Source organism: Dermacentor variabilis, chromosome 2 (assembly GCF_050947875.1).
Source record: "Dermacentor variabilis isolate Ectoservices chromosome 2, ASM5094787v1, whole genome shotgun sequence".
NCBI lineage: Eukaryota > Metazoa > Arthropoda > Arachnida > Ixodida > Ixodidae > Dermacentor > Dermacentor variabilis.
In genome coordinates, this window is record NC_134569.1 from 127,008,509 (window position 1) to 127,026,142 (window position 17,634).

The 17,634-nt window shown below is 45.4% G+C and overlaps 1 protein-coding gene across 1 annotated transcript in view; it reads right to left on the reverse strand.

Annotated features, from left to right (window-relative positions):
- The window catches only part of LOC142572680 (sorting nexin-13-like), a 70,434-nt gene that overhangs the window by 11,129 nt on the left and 41,671 nt on the right, over nt 1-17,634 (reverse strand). The window contains exons 18-23 of the mRNA XM_075681971.1: nt 16,535-16,685; nt 14,682-14,824; nt 12,249-12,464; nt 11,133-11,324; nt 6,731-6,876; nt 6,543-6,611 (exon numbers count right to left, since the gene is read on the reverse strand). Coding sequence (XP_075538086.1) covers nt 6,543-6,611; nt 6,731-6,876; nt 11,133-11,324; nt 12,249-12,464; nt 14,682-14,824; nt 16,535-16,685 — 917 coding nt within the window. The remainder of the gene's footprint in view (nt 1-6,542; nt 6,612-6,730; nt 6,877-11,132; nt 11,325-12,248; nt 12,465-14,681; nt 14,825-16,534; nt 16,686-17,634) is intronic.

A 17,634-nucleotide genomic window follows, 5' to 3' on the forward strand; every position in this document is an offset into this window, starting at 1 on the left:
CCGTCGTAGTGGGACAATAGCTTTTTGGAGAGACCGATGTGGCAGGATGGAGACCACAGTAGCACAAGGGCACCTGGGGAGTAACAAATGTCTCTGTGGTGGCTGTCATACAGGGCTTTTTGGGAAGCCTGGGACACTGTGAGCCGTTCGCGAGCGATGTAGTGAGCTGGGTTGGCACGCGCTATAGCATTGCAAATATACGTAGTGGATACGCTTAGAGCAGCAAGAAATAAAGTATCACATGAGGGTGAAAAGGTTCGCCTGCATACTGAAAAGAAAATGGTGAGTGACCAGTGGTGTCCTGCCCAGACGAGTTGTAGCCGAAAGTAACATAGGCAAAGTAGGGTCTCAATAGTGGTGGTCGGCGGAGACGTACATTGAAAGCACATCGGTCAGAGTTTGGTTCAGGTGCTCTGCGAGTCCATTCGTTTGTGGGTGATAAGCAGTTGTGAGCTTGTGGTGGGTAGAGCATGAACGAAGGACGACATCGATGACACGAGACAAAAAGTACCGGCCTTGAGTCAGAAGCTGTTAAGGAGAACCATAATGCAAGATGATGTCATGAAGAAGGTCGGCAACATGCGTAGTGCAGCTGGTCGGGATGGCACGAGTAATGGTGTACCACGTCGCATAGTGGGTCGCGGCGGCAACGCACTTGTTGCCTGATGGCGAGGTTGGAAAGGGGCCAAGAAGGCCGAGCCCAACACGAAAGAATGGTTCAGTGGGAATGTCAACAGGATGAAGCAGACCGGCAGGTAGCATAGCTGGTCGCTTGCGGCACTGGCATTGGTCGCAGCTAGCGACATATCATTGCATGGAGCAGTAGAGACCAGGCCAGACGAAACGGTGCTTGATGCAATCATAAGTGCATGAGACACCAAGGTGACCAGCAGTGGGCTCATCGTGAAGTTGGCAGAGGACAGCTGATTGCAAATAGGCAGGCATGACGAGGATGCGTTCAGGGCCGTCAGGATGTATATTGTGGTGGTATAAGGTGCTGTTGCGAAGGCAGAACAAGTCAAGTGAAAGGTTGGACGTGGCAGAGCGAAGAATGTCGAGGATAGAACGTAAAGCTTAGTCATGGCATTGTTTGTCCTGTATATTAATGAGGTCTGAGATAGACAAGACGCAGGCTTTGGTGTCTTGCTCGGAGACATCAGGGAGATCCAAGATGCCAGATGTTGTGACAGGCAATCGGCACCTTTATAAAGCTGACCGGACTTGTGTGCTATCAAAAACAAGTACAGTCGCCGACCGTTTATTCGGACCTCTCGGGGACGGCGGAAATGTCCGAATAAACAGGTGTCCGGAAAAGCAGATTAAGAAAAAAAAGAAATCCTTTATTTCCATGCACTTATTCAGGCTCGGCAGTAGGCTTGAATAAAACGTGAATGCGCCGTTGCTGCTCCGTTTACGCGCAATCAGATAAGCCTGAATCTCGGAGAGGGTCGTACGGTCACTATAGGCAGCTGAAAGCACAGTCACTGTTTGTGCATGCTCTGCATGCGACGGCAGCATAGCACATGGTGCGTCATCTTCCGAGTCCGAGTCATCGTCCGGCAGTGCAGCAGAAACCTGACAAATGATCTCGCTGTCATCGAGTTCCGCGCATGTCAGTACAGCAGCATGAGCACCTGTGAAACTGTCAAATGAGATGGTGTCCGGAAGCACTGCACAGGTCTCGGCAGAGCACTTTTGGCACCAGTAGGGTGCACATCAGAAGGCAACAAATCCTAGGCTCCCGGCACCCGCTTGCCAGCGTTCCCCAGCGCAGTCTGCACGGGCACTGTCGGTACCATTAGACACTTGACGCTATGTTTCCGCATGGCATGTTGCATCATCGCAACCTCGACACAGCACACAAAGCAAACATCACCACGCCGTCACGCCGATACCAGTCGCACAAACGAAAAATGTGGCCTACTCGCAGCGTCGTGCACGAAGAAACAAACAAATCAGCGGCTGGATTGTCTTGACATGGCTTACTAAGCTGAGACTGGAACTGCTGTAGCCACGAACCAGGCAGAAATGATGATGATGAGCAGGGATTTGCAGTAGTGCCACTTCGTGGGGCAGCAAGCAGGCTCTGTTCAAAACAAAAATGGTGTTCAGCAAGTCGAACCATGCACCAGTCAGAGTCGGTGCATGGTACTTTTGATCAAGTTGGCTCAAGGAGTGTCCGAAAAATCTGACGAGAGGTCGCAAGGTGTCCGAACTTTCGGCAGTTGTTATACATTATGGTCTAAGGGGAGAATGGCGGTGCAGCAAAGCAGACCGAATAATCGAGCATGTCCGAGTTTTTGGAGTCCGAAAAATCAGTCAGTGACTGTATTCTTACACACGAAGAGCCCAATGACCAAGGCGATCTGTAAGGTCTTTGAGCTAAGAAAGCCAACAGAGGGCACGATGGTCAGTTACAATGGTTAAGGTGCAGCCAGACAGGTAGGGATGAAATTTGGTAACATCCCAGACAAGAGCAAGACACTTCCGCTCTGCGATTGAGTAATTCTTCTTCGGAGCAGACAGGAGGCGGCTAGTGTAAGCAATAACGCAGTCATGTCCACCTTGACGGTGCGCAACGATCGCACCGATTCCATGGTCGCTGGCACCCGTGCAAAGTTCTGTCGGTGCAATTGGATCAAAATGTGCTAAAATAGAAGTCGTGAGGGCATTGATAAATGCTGAAAAGGCAGCAGCTTGGGGCGAGCCCCATGTAAAAGCAACATCTTTTTCGAGGAGCGCAGTAAGAGGACTCGCAATGTCATCGAAATTACGGATGAAATGGCAGAAATAAGAGAAACAGTCCAATGAAGCTTCGTACATCTTTAGCCGAACAGGGGACGGGAAAATTCTTCACAGCGTGAACTTTCACAGGATTGGGCTGGACACCCGTTACATTGGCGAGATGGCCAAGTACTATTTCATGGCGTTTGAAATGGCATTTTGAGGCGTTGAGCTGGGTCCGTATTCTGAAACGTTCGCCTTCAGCGAAACTATCGTCTTGGCCATGCCTCCGTCAACGGCGCGCGCTCATTAGCGGTATTAGCAAAACCGGAAAATAAACAGCACCTGCTAGTAGTTACGGCCTACGTCACTTAAACATTATGGTGTTGATGGGTGCTCTCGACATATATTGAATAAACGAACATGTCTTTTGGCGTCTCTTGGCGTTCGGTTGGTGGTGAAGTGCAGTGGAGATAAGATAGGTGGTAGTTTATAGTAGCCTTTTTGGTGGCGTCTTACATGCATTGTTTCACGGCGATATTTGTAGATTCATTTAAAATAAAACATTTCACACTTTCTTACTCAATTTATTTTACCTAAAGCGGCCGTAACTACTTGTAGTCAGTGCGCAGAGCCCATACTGCGGCCACTACACTTGAAAACAATACACCCGTGGCGCTCTGCACTCGCACGGTGCGCTCTCTCATGCGATGTACAGTGTTTGACAGCGCATGTTGGTAGTGCACGCTGATGTTACAGGTAAGCAGTTGCTTGATTTATTGAATGTGACTACTGCGGCGACAAAACTATAGCGGAAGGCGAACGTTTCAGAATATGACCCTTGGAGGCTGAGATTGTGGTATACCTAGAGAATTGCAACGAGGCGCTGAAGATGGCTGTCAAATGTTGGCGAAAAAATGATGACATCGCCATGGTAGCAGAAGCAGGTTGACCATTTCAAGCCACGAAGTAGCGAATCCATCATGTGCTTGAATGTGGCGGTGCATTGCAAAGACCAAAAGGCGTAACTTTAAAGTGGTAGAGGCCATCTGGAGTTACAAATGCGTTTTTTTTATGGTCTAATGGGTCAACAGCAATCTGCAAATAACCTGAGAGAAGGTCGAATGACGAAAAATATTGGGTGCCGTGGAAACAGTCGAATGTGTCGTCTATACGGGGTAAAGGATAAACGTCTTTCTTCTTTATCTTGTTGAGGTGCTGATAATCAACACAAAAGCGCCAGGTGTTGTCCTTGACCAGCACTACAGAAGTGGCCCATGGACTGGAGGACGGCTCGATGATGTCCTTGGCCAGCATTTCGTCACCCTCTTTTTCGACTATGGTTTCTTCCACAGCAGAAATGCGATAAGGGCACCGGTGAACCTGTATAGCATCGCCAGTGTGGATGATGTACTGAACCATGGAGGGTGGGCCTAAAGGGCGATTTTTAAGATTAAAGATATTGGCATACGACAGCAAGACCCGACAAAGATCGCCTGCTTGCATAAGCAGGAGATCTGCAGATATAATTTTTTTAAAAATTGGCACATGGCGAAACGATGGCTGAGAGAGCCAGAAACACTCCAAGGGCCGTCAACATCTAACACAGAAATATCACATTCCTGCAACGATGACACGGTGGCAAGTGCAATATCGGCAGGTAGCACATGGGTAGAGAGTACAATGTTCAACAGAGGCAGGCAGGTTTTGTTTTTGCGTACGGTGACTACAGTGTGCGGGAGGATGAGGGAGTGCATCAGGACCCCGTTAAGAATGGGGTAGACAATGTATTCACCATCGCACACAGGAGGAGAAGGACTTAATGGGATGTACGTAGCGGCTTGCGGTGGCAGATGAAGGAACTCTACAGAGCAAACAGCTGGGAGAGTCGTATATTACATTGGCGTCAAAAGGGAGTTCCAGTTGAAGCATACCTGAGGAGCAGTGGATAAGGGCAGAGTGCGTCGAGAGAAAGTGTAGGCTGAGGATCACGTTGTGAGGATACTGCGCAAGCTTGATAAACAAAACAGTAGTCTGATGGTCAGCAATGCACACTCGGGCAGTACAGATTCCAAGAACAGCAGACGTGCTGCCATCAGCGACCCGTACTGTGTTCTGAATAGCAGGCGTAATAACTTTGCAGAGCTGACTATGGAGAGCAGCGCTCATTACTGAAATCTGTGCTTTGCTGTCTATGAGGGTCATAACGATAAACATTGTCCACTTGAATGTCCAGAAGGTTTCGGCATGTAGGTACAGTCAACACAGGATTTTTATACTGAGTCACTGATGTAGCATCATCTCCGGGGGCGAAGTCGACAAATTCGACTTCGCCCTACCATCTGCTAGCTGCCTGGTTAGCTCAGATGGTAGAGCGGCTGCCCCGGAAAGGCGGTGGTCCCGGGTTCGAGTCCCGGACCAGGACGAATTTTTCTTCAACTATGAGGCTTTTCTTTCGAGGAACCCGTATGGGTTTCCTTTGTAGCAATTGCTACAAAACGGGTGGATGTCTCATTTTCCCTTTATTCATTGCTTCTCTCCACCTTGCAGATTTCCGCAGAACTACTACGTCAAACTCTTGCCTTTGCTTCGTGTTGTCGACAAATTCGACTTCGCCCTACCATCTGCTAGCTGCCTGGTTAGCTCAGATGGTAGAGCGGCTGCCCCGGAAAGGCGGTGGTCCCGGGTTCGAGTCCCGGACCAGGACGAATTTTTCTTCAACTATGAGGCTTTTCTTTCGAGGAACCCGTATGGGTTTCCTTTGTAGCAATTGCTACAAAACGGGTGGATGTCTCATTTTCCCTTTATTCATTGCTTCTCTCCACCTTGCGGGTTTCCACAGAACTACTACGTCAAGTAGATTGAATGCGTCGTCTGCTATTTTATTCAATATATGTGAAATCTTGTCAGCTTCGGTCAATTTTGTGTCAGCTTTTCGACAAAGGCCTGGTATGTTCTGTATGTACGAAATGTACGTTTCAGTGGTTGTCTGGATGCGGGATCCCAAGCTCCTTTGTATCAGCCTGTTGAGGGCCAAGTGGTCTGCCGAACAACTGACGCAGCTTCACCTTGCGTCCCAACTAGCAAGATCTTCTTCACACCGTTCCTTCAGGTAGAAAATCACGTTGGGTAACATCAGGGTGGGGTCCCACCTGTTGTGGTCGCTGACGTGCTCATACATGTCGATCCACCCTTCGATGTCCAAGCCATCCATGCCAGAAAAAGATTGCCGGGTCTCGTGGGTGTAACAGAATCACAGGAATTGGTGGCTGCTGCGCCGTCGTCACTTTGGCGGTCATCACGGAGCAACTAAAATGGCTACCGCTTCGAAGTTCTGTGCTTGGTTGACGGAGCTGGCACGCTTTGCCCAGCACCTCCACCAAAAAGATGTTACGGGGAAAATGTATACGTACAAATTATTACTGCTATATACAAGGTTACAACAGCCATAAGCGGTGGTGACTGATGCAAGGCTTTTTTGCAAGTGCCTCTGGCCACTTCGTCGTCATTGTCTTCGTCGGACTGACAGTAACAGCCCGTTCACTGTCTCGTGGCAATATTACTTTATATTACTTCTCCAAAGAGCTTCCTCAAAATATAATTTCTTTTTAAGCTTACTATGGCATATTGTGCTCCATTCTGCCATCCATATTTATTGATCTATTTGCAAACATTGTTGGCACCCTTTGCATAAAAAACAAAAAAAAAGGCTGACCTGTGCTTTGTTCAACATAATAAAATTGGTAGCTCTGACAAGATAGAGAAGAAAGGGTGACTAAATGTGCTCATTAAGAACAGGAAGTCGCACCATCACTTACTTAAATGCAGTGATGTATTCAGCAATTTTTTCAGTCGATGCCATCCATTCGACGTAGTCAACAATTTTTCTGTAAAAAGAGGAATGACGGTACAAAGGAGCACAGAGAAAACAAAGTGAGCTAAAAAATTAATGCAAGCAAAAGGGCAAGAAGAAAAAATTTGTTTAAAGGAAAGAAGGGATTGGAACCTGTTTATTGTGTCTCCAAATGTGGCTTTGATAATCTGCCTCAGGATGACCACAATCCGTCGCCTTAGCCACTGGTTCTTGCTTTTTAGATCAAACACTTCGTCCATAAGCAGCAGCATAATTCTAAGAGGAATGTTGTCTTGTGTCTGCGGAGCAGAGGAAAAGGAAGAGAGTAATCACAACACCAAGTCATTTCTTTATCTGCATCCTGTGAATTACTTCATAAGAATGCCTCTTCCAATAACTATGCACTTGAACAGCAAGCCATAAAATGAGTTTTTTTAAACTGTTGCACTGACTTCAGTCGAGGGTACAACTGTTCAAAACAGCTGAAACCAAAGATACATGCATCGACAGAAAGTGCTTAATACAGTCGACTTCCGTTACTTCGACTATGACGGGACCGACGAAATTGATCAAATCGTCCGGCGGGTATAAATAAACAAGATGCATAGGAAAATGTGAAAACACACCGCCAATTCATTGGGCAGTATTTGCCAGGGTCTAACATGCCCCCTGAATCAAATGCGTGCCCACTTTCTACGTGTACAAAGCAGAAAACTAACGTAGGAATTACATTAAAGCTACTAAAGAAAGTCGAAACCTAACGTGCACCTGGCTTTTTTTTTTTAGCAAGAAAAATATGCGCGTTGCATAATGGCGGTCGGTTTCCTATAGCTAGGTTTGCCGCACAGTTCTTAAAGTCAGCTTTGCTGCAGTACATTAAGCATACTAACAGCGCAAAGGTGTTTTGGTTTCATATTTGACTGCACCGTGCAGACAATTTTCGGCCCAATTTTGTTAGAATCAGGCAAACACGTACCGTAATTGGACATCGTGAGCTATGATTATTGCTTGAAAGTTGCTCAAAGAGTTGCTACTAAAAGAGTTGCTACTGGGGTCCCCGCAGGGGTCAGGTGCATGTGCGCTATCTGGCCAAGTTCTAATTATCCAGCAAAGGCCAATTTTAGAATCAAAATAATGGAAGTTTGGACCCATAGAAATGCATGGGCGTCGGCCAGGTCAGGATCGAATTAACCAAGAAAGCGAATGAACCAGAGTAAAATCAACAGAAGTCTACTTTATTAAAAACACAGAAGCCACGAAATGCTGAACTCCCTTGAAGTCCCAGCTTGCAGCCAGGAATAGATGAATAAAAGATTGTACACAGGCACAACATGCACAAAAGGCACAAGCTCACAGTGGCTTTTGTTTGTGCCTGGCCTCTTTACACCTGCTGTTTTTATTCAATCATGCCTCAACAATAGACTGAAGCTTCCATCTTATAAATAGATGGGTGTGTTGCCCATGCTATGTACCTTTCAATACTATGCCGTCAGTCAAGCTGCGAGAACATAAATAATGCAAATGCTTCTACAAGCAACAGCCTTCCTGCCTAGTACGTATGTGCGTGCGGGGACATTTGTACACGAGAAGTGCATTTTTGTTTTAAGCACTGTGGTTCTTGATTAGAAAAAGCTAGCCACACTTAATATGGGTACAAACCTCTAAAAGGACACCAAAGAAAAAGTTAAGACGCTAAATATAAACCTAGGCTTAAGTGATATTTCCTAGTCTCACTTGGTGGAAAATGACGGCACAGGACGGGATAGATGCCTCCATTGCTGAAAACACAAAAGCCAGCTTCCCTGGGTGGTTTATCTTAACTAGTTTATCATTTGCAACTTGTACTGAATTACTGATAATAAGAATGTTCATCTCATTGCACTTCATGACGAAAGAAAATGCTGTTTAGCCAATTATATGCGAATTTCCTAGAGAAGGACTCAGTTGCACCATTCCGTTGGTGCTATCTGCAGAAGTATGGCGCACCCTCTCTCTGCGGGTGTCTGACTCAAAGCTGGCAGTACAGTCTAATCTTGATAAATAAACGAACACGAATACAACAAATTATTGAATATAAGAAAATAAATGTAGAATGTTTCTCACCGATATTAGAGGAATACAGTAGAACCTCGTTCAATAAATCTTGGGGTCAAAAAAGAAGAAAGAAGGAGAAAACATACTACCGTATTAACTCGCATAATGATTGCACTTTTTTTGTCAGAAAAATTGACGCAAAATTAGGGGTGCGATCATTACGCTGGTTAAATTTCCCGCAAAATGAAAAAAAAGAAATGTTTTCGTCCCGCGTTTGCTGCGGGACACCAAAACAAAAATGGCAGCCGGCGGAGCAAGCTGAACGCACCAAATGCATTTTTTTTTTCTTCTCGTGAGTACCACTGAAACAGTTTCTTCCGTATCAGTAATGTAGCCATGTCCACTTTGAGGGGACAGAAACAGATGGGCGCGCTTAGCTGCCAGTGACATAAAAACACATGGCTGGCATGCTGCAGAAACTGCGGCATCTGTCTTCACTACTATCCTAATACGGCACGTTTCCGCTAATGGTGGGCGTTACAAGCGTCAGTGTATGAATAGGGTACACTTTAACGTATCAGTGTAAGCGTGGCTACTATCGTTGGTGGCTACTATCGTCGCCGCTCACGATTTGTTGCGTGCCCACGAGTGGAGACGAGAAGAATCGAAAGGCGCCTTTTTTTGTTGTTGACAAAACCATTATAAAGCCTACACATAATAAAGGCAAGTTTGGTTGCAGCGTTTTTTTTTTAGTCATGGAAGTGCGGAAAGTGATGAAAGTAATGAAATGAGGCATCTACTTAAGAATGTTTGGTGCGTGCAGACCGTTTGGTTTGTCTTGAAGAGTCGTTTGCGTTGCATCCAACAGATGGTAAGCGCGATCATTATTAGCTAGACTTGGCACACGACATATAGATGCAGCAAGTTCGGGGTGTGATCATTACACGGGAAATAAAAAAAATCAAATTTTGACGACAAAATTCAGGGGTGCGATCATTATGCGAGTAAATATGGTAATTGGGAAAATGTACGATCCGAAGCCACTAAAAAATTTGGCAGGCTCAGAGTAATGCAAAGCATTGCAGCGCGAGGTGCCGACATGCGTCGAGATGCAGATGCGTCTTTGCGGCTTCCGCAAGGTTACGTTTGCGCTCCTTGAATTCGGCCTGGGTCAGCAGCTTCTTGGGGTGAGCCATTTTGGCAGAAAGTTTTACGTGTCCAATCGGCAAAAATTGTTGTGGCGTGGGACCGTGGTGAGCTTGTGGGTCCCAAGCAACCTAAGACATGTGCGGTCATTTTAAGACTGGTGTTGAGAAACTGAAATGAAATCAAGGCGGTGGGCAATGCCAGAATACGATGCCACGATGCTGCCAGAGTGAAACATGAATCTCACTTCGCACTGCCTGCAGCAGGAAACCACGGCGCACTTTGTTTATCAACTATTAAAAGCGTGCAGTATGCTTCCTATGGCACGCGTGCTGTGAACCAGATAGGTGAAGATGCTTATTGCAATGGGTTGGGGGCAATAGCTGTGATGGTGATGTGTGTGACCTGTAAGAGATTTACTGTCATGGAATAGGAAACCGAGTGCATGGTGGCATTTTCACGTGACATGTGTGGGCAAGTACAGCAGTGAAGCTGCCGTTGCGGGTGCCTACTGCTCTCGACCGTGCATGCCTCACGACCTTTCTTGCTTACAAGGCATCCAATGGCTGGATTACACATAATACGATCGTAGTTCGATACTATATTGGATGTCGCTGCCAGAAGATTGTGTCTTCTGGGAACGTATTAACAGGTAAAAAAGAAGCACAACTGTATCGGGTACTTTTTTCGTTCTCAATCGTCAATGCTGGCTCCCGGAAATCCTATGAAATAGGATAATTTCAACGAGGTTCTACTGCAAACACATGGTTTTAATGAATATTGGTTATAACCTTAAGTATTCTGATGTAAAATGTGACTTAGTTATAGGGAGGTTCAGTGCCTAGCAGAACTTGTCTTCTGAGAATGCTGGTGTAATTAAATTCCTACAAGAGCCACTCTGCTCATCGAAGGCATCTTGAACTGTGGCAGAAGCAGCATGCAGCCACTATTCGGTTTCAACTTTATTGGCAACTAGGACCTCTAGAAGCATAAATCAAATGTTGCGCGGTTTCTATAGGGGGCTGGAGGGGGTACTTGAACACTCTAGATGGATCCAAGGCTTGCCATTAATGCTTCCCTGCTTTAGTGGCACAGCTTCTATGGCCAAACGATACAATACAGTTGAATAATAAAGAAGTCACATACAACATAAAGATACCTTTGTTACATTCAATACTCATCGTAAACATGCATTTGTTACATGCTAATATCGTCAAGAAGCACTTGTCATTTACTTCGTTATATCTGATAATTAGTTGTATTCATATTCATTACAGCAATGCTCAACTGCACTGCTGTACTCGGATGGTCACCCTGCCAAACATGCAAAATGAAGAGACAGCAAGTGATTTCACTCGTCTGCACGTCAGCTCACCTCAACGTCGATGCCAGCGCCCACTTTCTCACTGCCCTGAATCATGACGTCCACAGGTGAAGCTGTGGGCCGGCTGCGGAGCACCTTCACGATGCTGTCGCGCAGTCCATCGAGCAGGTTCTCGGGAGCATTTTTCACCATGGTGCCCATGCTGCGCACTGATGACTTGAATGGATTGACTAGAGAGCCCATCTGCATGAGTGACAAATGTGGCAGGAACAATAATCACTACTAACGACACAACTAATTTTGTTTACTTGAAATGCAGCATAGCCTTATTACTCTTGTCAAGCCAACATGACTGAATTAAGTGCTTTTGAATTTGAATTCGTTTCCAAGGTGAAGGTAGGAATCCCGAGCAAAAAAGGAAAGTTACTTGGTAAAAGTATGGGCCCCCTTTGCAGGGTAACCAGATATGCATCTATACTAACGATGCAATTACTGTGAGAGCTGCAGTCTCTCATGCTGTACTCGTGCATGCGATGCATTGAAATAGCTGACGCAATTTCCTTCACTTCACATTCAAAGGACCGAGGACCGAATCCTGAAATAACCTGGGCAGGTTTCGGGAATATTTTCTGGTGATTTCTGTTTAAAGCATTTGGCAATACAGCTGAACCTCCCTATAACAACATTCAAGTGCCAAGAACGTCCCACTGTTATTACCGATAATTGTTGCAACCGGGTTGCATAAAAAAAAGCAGAGGGGACAAACATTTATACATTTTATTTTGACAGAAAGATGCACATTAGAACCCACTTATAGCATTACCGGTTCCAACGATACTTGGATGTAACAATGAGCTGCTGCCCCTCCCTGAACTTTGGTGTGTGTTATAGGGTAACACAAACCGCTTACTACAACCGTTCCCATGCTGCATTATTGCCAATAACGAATAAATCTGGCTACTGGGTGTCTGTGCGAAAAACGAAAGGAATGTGAAATCCAGAAGAAGAAGAAGAAGAAAAAGAAAAGCGAGTCGCTTCGCTAGCTCCCCATTTTGATGCTGCACAGCCCCCCTTTATGCTTCGCACCTAGCAATCTTGAACATCTTGAACGTACAGAATAAAGTAAAATTTGTGCTACGAGCAAAAAACAAAAGCGGCAGTGCTCACCGTTCTTGCAAACTGTTTTTTTCCTTTCTCGTAGGTGCCTGGCTCAAGGAAATGCAGCACCATGTCACGTAGCCCTGGATTAGCTGTCAAGATGTCAGGATGTAGAATCTGCTGCAAGAACTCATTCAGCTGAGATCGCCGCTGTTCCAAGAATTGAAGGCTCAGGTTGTTGAAGGTCTTCTTCCCAGGAAAAGGCAACTTAGACAACTTTGGAAACTGCAGGTAAAGAAGATGAAACAGAACTCAAGAGGTATGACTAATACTGCTCGTACAGATATACAGCACAGGTATTGCCCTGAGCTAAAGTATATGAACCAGAAATATTGTGATAAAGCCAATATGCAAGAGATTGTTTTCCATTTATATTATATTTATTTAAAGATTTTCACGGCCCCCTTTAAATCAAAAATAGAAAGAAACTATACCACGAAAATGTCAGATTTTAGACCATTACGGCACTGCCCATTGTAAATTGGCATGCGAGCCGAATGTGCTTAATAAAGGCTGAAGTTGATGCCATGTCCTTAAACTTCATTAAAAGAGTGGTATCAGCCACTTATAAAGACTGTTTCTGAAGGCTACAGTAGCTGTTATAGTTTCATTCTTTGTTAGGAAAATGTACTTCTCAATGACACGGCCACCTGACTGTCAGCTGCACTCACTTTTGATGCTGTAACAATTTGTTATGCAAATAAAGAGAAAATAAATCTCAGTAAAGACTTCTATTTCGTTGGGTAGTCAATACAAGTCAGAAAGGCATGAAACGGAATGTACGAGGGTTGATCCAGAAATAAGGTTCCCATCAATTTTAGAAATAGACACCACTGTTTATTCTAATAGAAATTTAATCATTGGAAAGATGAAACTTTGCTCTATTTTTCTATATAATCGCCATCTTTTTCTATGCATTTTTGTAGATGGTGCTCCAATTTCTGTATCCCAATGTCATAGAACTCCGCCACCAACCCATTTAGGTAGCGTTTCAACTCTTCTTTGACTTCATCGTCGGTCCAGAAGCATTGGCCATTCAAATGTTTCTTTACCTTGAGGCACAAGTGATAATCACTAGGCGCGTGGTCTGGATTATATGGTGAGTGGGGCATGACAGTCCACCCAAAGTTTGTCAAAAGTTCCTGGGTTTGACGGGAGACGTGAGGTCGGGCATTGTTGTGAAGCAGCATTACACTGGCTGCCACTCGTCCTCACCGGCGGTTCTGAATAGCTCACCTCAGTTTTCTTAGTGTTGCACAATAACTGTCCGAGTTGATTGTTGTCCCACGTTCCATGAAATCGATCAGCAGCATCGTCTTATGATCCCAAAAAACACTGGCCATGACTTTGCCAGCAGAAGGAGTTTGTTCGAACTCCTTTGCGACTGGTGACTCTGGGTGACGCCACTGTTTGGGTTTTTGTTTTGTTTCAGGAGTGAAATGAAATACCGTACCCACGTTTCGTCTCCCGTAACAATGAAGTCCAATAATCCTTCCTTATCTTGTTGACACTCTTTAAGAAACTGGCGAGCACAGTCAAGGCGTTTTTCCTTGTGGTCTGATGCCAATAGCCGCGGTACCCATCGAGCACAACACTTGTGATACCCCAATTTTTTCAGTCAAAGCTCTTTCCAGTGTACCGTAAGAACTCCCAGGAATCTGAGCAACATGTTCACGGATGGCGGTCCTCCTGCTTTGAAGCACTTCGCGTTGGCCCACCTTGATAACCGCCTCCCAAATTGATGGTCTTCCACTCCGTTCTTCATCACAGACTTCCTCCTGACCGGCACTAAACTCCCTGCACCACTTTCGGACGTGTTCGACGGACATACACTTGTCACCATACACCTCTGTCAACTGACGATGAATATCCACGGGTGGAGTCCTTCTGGCATGCAAAAAGTGAATTGCAGAACGAATCTCGCACTTGGTGGGATCAACAATGGGAACCTCCACATCGGACGGCCGCTGAGCCAAGAATGATTGGCGCAGAAAAGCGCAGCCGCGGGAAATCGAGAGTGGGGGAACAGCGGCATGCAGCAGTGTTGCCAGATTTCGCCTTGCACCTCCCCGTGTGGGTGGAGCTCTTTGGGAACCTTATTTCTGGATCAACCCTCGCACATAGGCATTCTGAAATACCGAGACAGTACGACAAGAATAAAGTGGCTCATAACGCTAGAGGATTAACACTGACTAGTATACATACCATGGAGGCTGCACATAAAATGCAGACGAATGCCACATGTTTACCTACAGCACGAACAAATAGACATAACACAAAGGAAAGGCGATTTATTTGTGCTGCAGGTAAATATCCAGTTGTACTGACTTGCCCAGCTAGCCATGGCTCTTCAGTTCATTCATTACACATAGGATATTTATAATGCCATAACAAAGCCTACAGCGAATGACCACCGCCAAAACCAAAAGCAGTAAGCTTCACCTTTTCCAAGACAAGGATGCGGAAGTCGTCAAAGTCGCTGTATCTCCTGAAGACACACCAACGCTCCTCCGTAGTCTGCAGCTCACGGCGAGTCACAGATATTGCATACAAGGCATACTGTGTGCTGGACTGCCGCACTATTCCTGCAAATGCATGGTGGAGCTTTAGCAAAAGCTTACAGCACACACGCATGCAGTCACTTCTTTCTCTGCTGAAGTTAGAACTAAACAGTGGGCTTGAATGCAAAGTTTCTAAATTGTGACCAGTGCACCAAGGGACGAAAACAAGGACTGAAAATGGTGGACAGTGTCACGCTCACAACCAATGTGGTTTTTACACGACAGAGAAATCCACTTCAAGCTCTGCACGGCCTCATGCCAGTGATGGAGTTCTTTCGCTGCTCCTTCATTCACAGGGGCAGTGTGAATGTAGGACAGGTGTCAGTCCTACCTGCTAAATTCAGCTGGTGCACGTGTGGGAGCGTGGGCATCTGAGCACTGCCATATGGACGAAAGTGCTATTTCTATTTAAAAGAACAAAATACAGTCGCCAGCCGATAATTTGAACTCAACGAGGCTGTCAAATAGTCTGAATAATTGGGAGTACAAAATACCGTATTAGCCTTAAAATAAATAAATTTATTTCATAAGTGGCCAAAAAAGGTGTGCTGTATTTTCGGATCAAATATTTTAAAGATACCTTCAATTTCGTGTGACTAGTGCAAGATGCATCGGCGTCCATGAGCAAAGGCATCCTTTGTACGGTGCCAAGAACACTATCTTACCACAGTACGGAAACCTGCCACCCGTTCACATGTCCGGTGCTACCATGCAAACTGTCACGAAAATGATATCTTCGAAAGTGATCGTCCGAGAATATGGCCCAAGTTTGTCAACGAATTACTGCATGCACGTACACTTGCCTTTGGCCTAGGCCTTCTGTGGCCGCGATTTTCTAGCACTGCCTTTTATCCTATTTTTTTTTAACACTTTTTATGCTCCGTCAGTGGTCACAGTGCCACCCCACATGCATTATCAATGGGACCAGCCAGCCGTGAATGGTGGGTGGATAAGAGTGGCATATACATGAGCAGAAGGCATCGCTACCAAATGGTGGCCAGTATTTCGACCATTGCATGCTGCTACAGATAGATAAAAGTACATTTAATACATGCACTGCATTCTCCTCGGCGACAACTAGATCGGTGACTGCTAGGCTTCACAAGTTTAGTTTCGGTTTTGAGGAGGCACTGGTGACTGGTGACCATGCCGGCGACGTATCAAAACAAAAATATTGCTATTTCTGCTGAACTCGGCGTCCAAATTAGCCTGAATTACTGCATGGCTCACTGTAATGTGTCCAAAGTTTCAGTCGTCCTTACACATTAAATCTACGGGGCTAGTGGCGGTGCCACGGGGCTGTCCTAATATACAAGTATGTCCAAATTATTGGTCGTTTACTGCACAAATGAGAGGATTTCCTCCATCAGTATGCACTTCTGCAGTGATGAGACGTCAGGAGCCTGCAGATGGGTTATCACCTGACATGCGTAGCACATCGGTGTCCGAGTTGTACAGCCTAGCACAGACAGTGCACAAAAGCAGACAAAAACGAGAATGCTGTAGAATGTAAACCATACAAGAAGCTGGGGAACAAAGAAAACTTTCTGAAATGATTCACTTCCTACACATTCGTTCACATGAGTGTTCTTTTTGCATTGAGTTCAAGATGAGCTTAACACTAGTTCCTGATTGAAATGACTGCAAAGTGGGTAAATGTTTACAACTCCACAAGTTCTGCAATGTCTAGCCAAACCTAACCAAGTCCATTCAAGCTTAACCAAGTGCCCAGACCTGTGTTGTATATGCTGGCAATCAGCAGCATTCCTGGTGTCTTGTTGGTGACAGACTCGGGAGCATCAGGAGGTTCTGAGGGCATCTCCTTAATGAGAAACTCAATGGGCTCGTCTTCCTGTTCCAGGGAGTTGAGGCTTCCACAGTCATCCTGGGAAATATAAGAGCACAGTCCTTAAGGAAAAAAAGAAGTATGCAAGAAGAAAAGAAAGGGCAGATAAGTGCCACTGCCAAATGAATAATGTGGGACAAATGAAAAGCATACAATTACACTCAAAGGCACTTATAACAATATTCAAGTGCCAAAAATGTCCACTGTTATAACATATAATTGTTATAACTTGGTTGCACGAAAACTGCAGAGAGGGCAAACATCGAAACATTTCAATTAGAAAGAAGTACAGCCAAACCCACCTATAGCTTGAAGTAAAGCACAAGACAGCACGTAGGACAACACAAGGCGATGAAGACACAGCGCTACTAACAACTGAATCTCTCTTGCACATGGTTAATGCACTTATACCATAGTACAACAGGAATAAACAAGCCACTGTCACAACATAGACTACTTTTTGGCATAACCATCCACCACAGACCGCTATTGCAATAGGTACAGGATTTATTTTTTCAACAAAGAAACAGATGGGCAACTTACAGAATTATTGCTTCTAATCATTTTGAATGCCTCAATGATCTCCCCGTGTTTCTGGATATCACTTTTGATCTGCCAAACAACAGTTCACAGCCACAGTGCGAACGGCGTATGGCTAGATGACTAGTCTTTGCCAGATTGCCAACATTGTTAGAACGCTCCCATATGCATTGGTTCCTGCCTTGCACCTCTCTTAAGTGACCTCGTCCTCACTCATTAAAATAGGATTCTGTGCACTCGCTTGGAAGGATCAGTGGTTGCAAGAGTTCTTAGGTATGCGGATGAGTAATTCGTGTTTTTACAATGTGACAATGAATGCTTGGCTTCCGCCATGACTGCGGTTCGGTTTTTTGCGAGTGCCTCCGACCTCTTATTTTGTTGTGTGAAGAGCCTGCTTACGGATCCATTCGGTTTTTGAATCGTGCCCTTCGTTTCTTAAACAGTCATG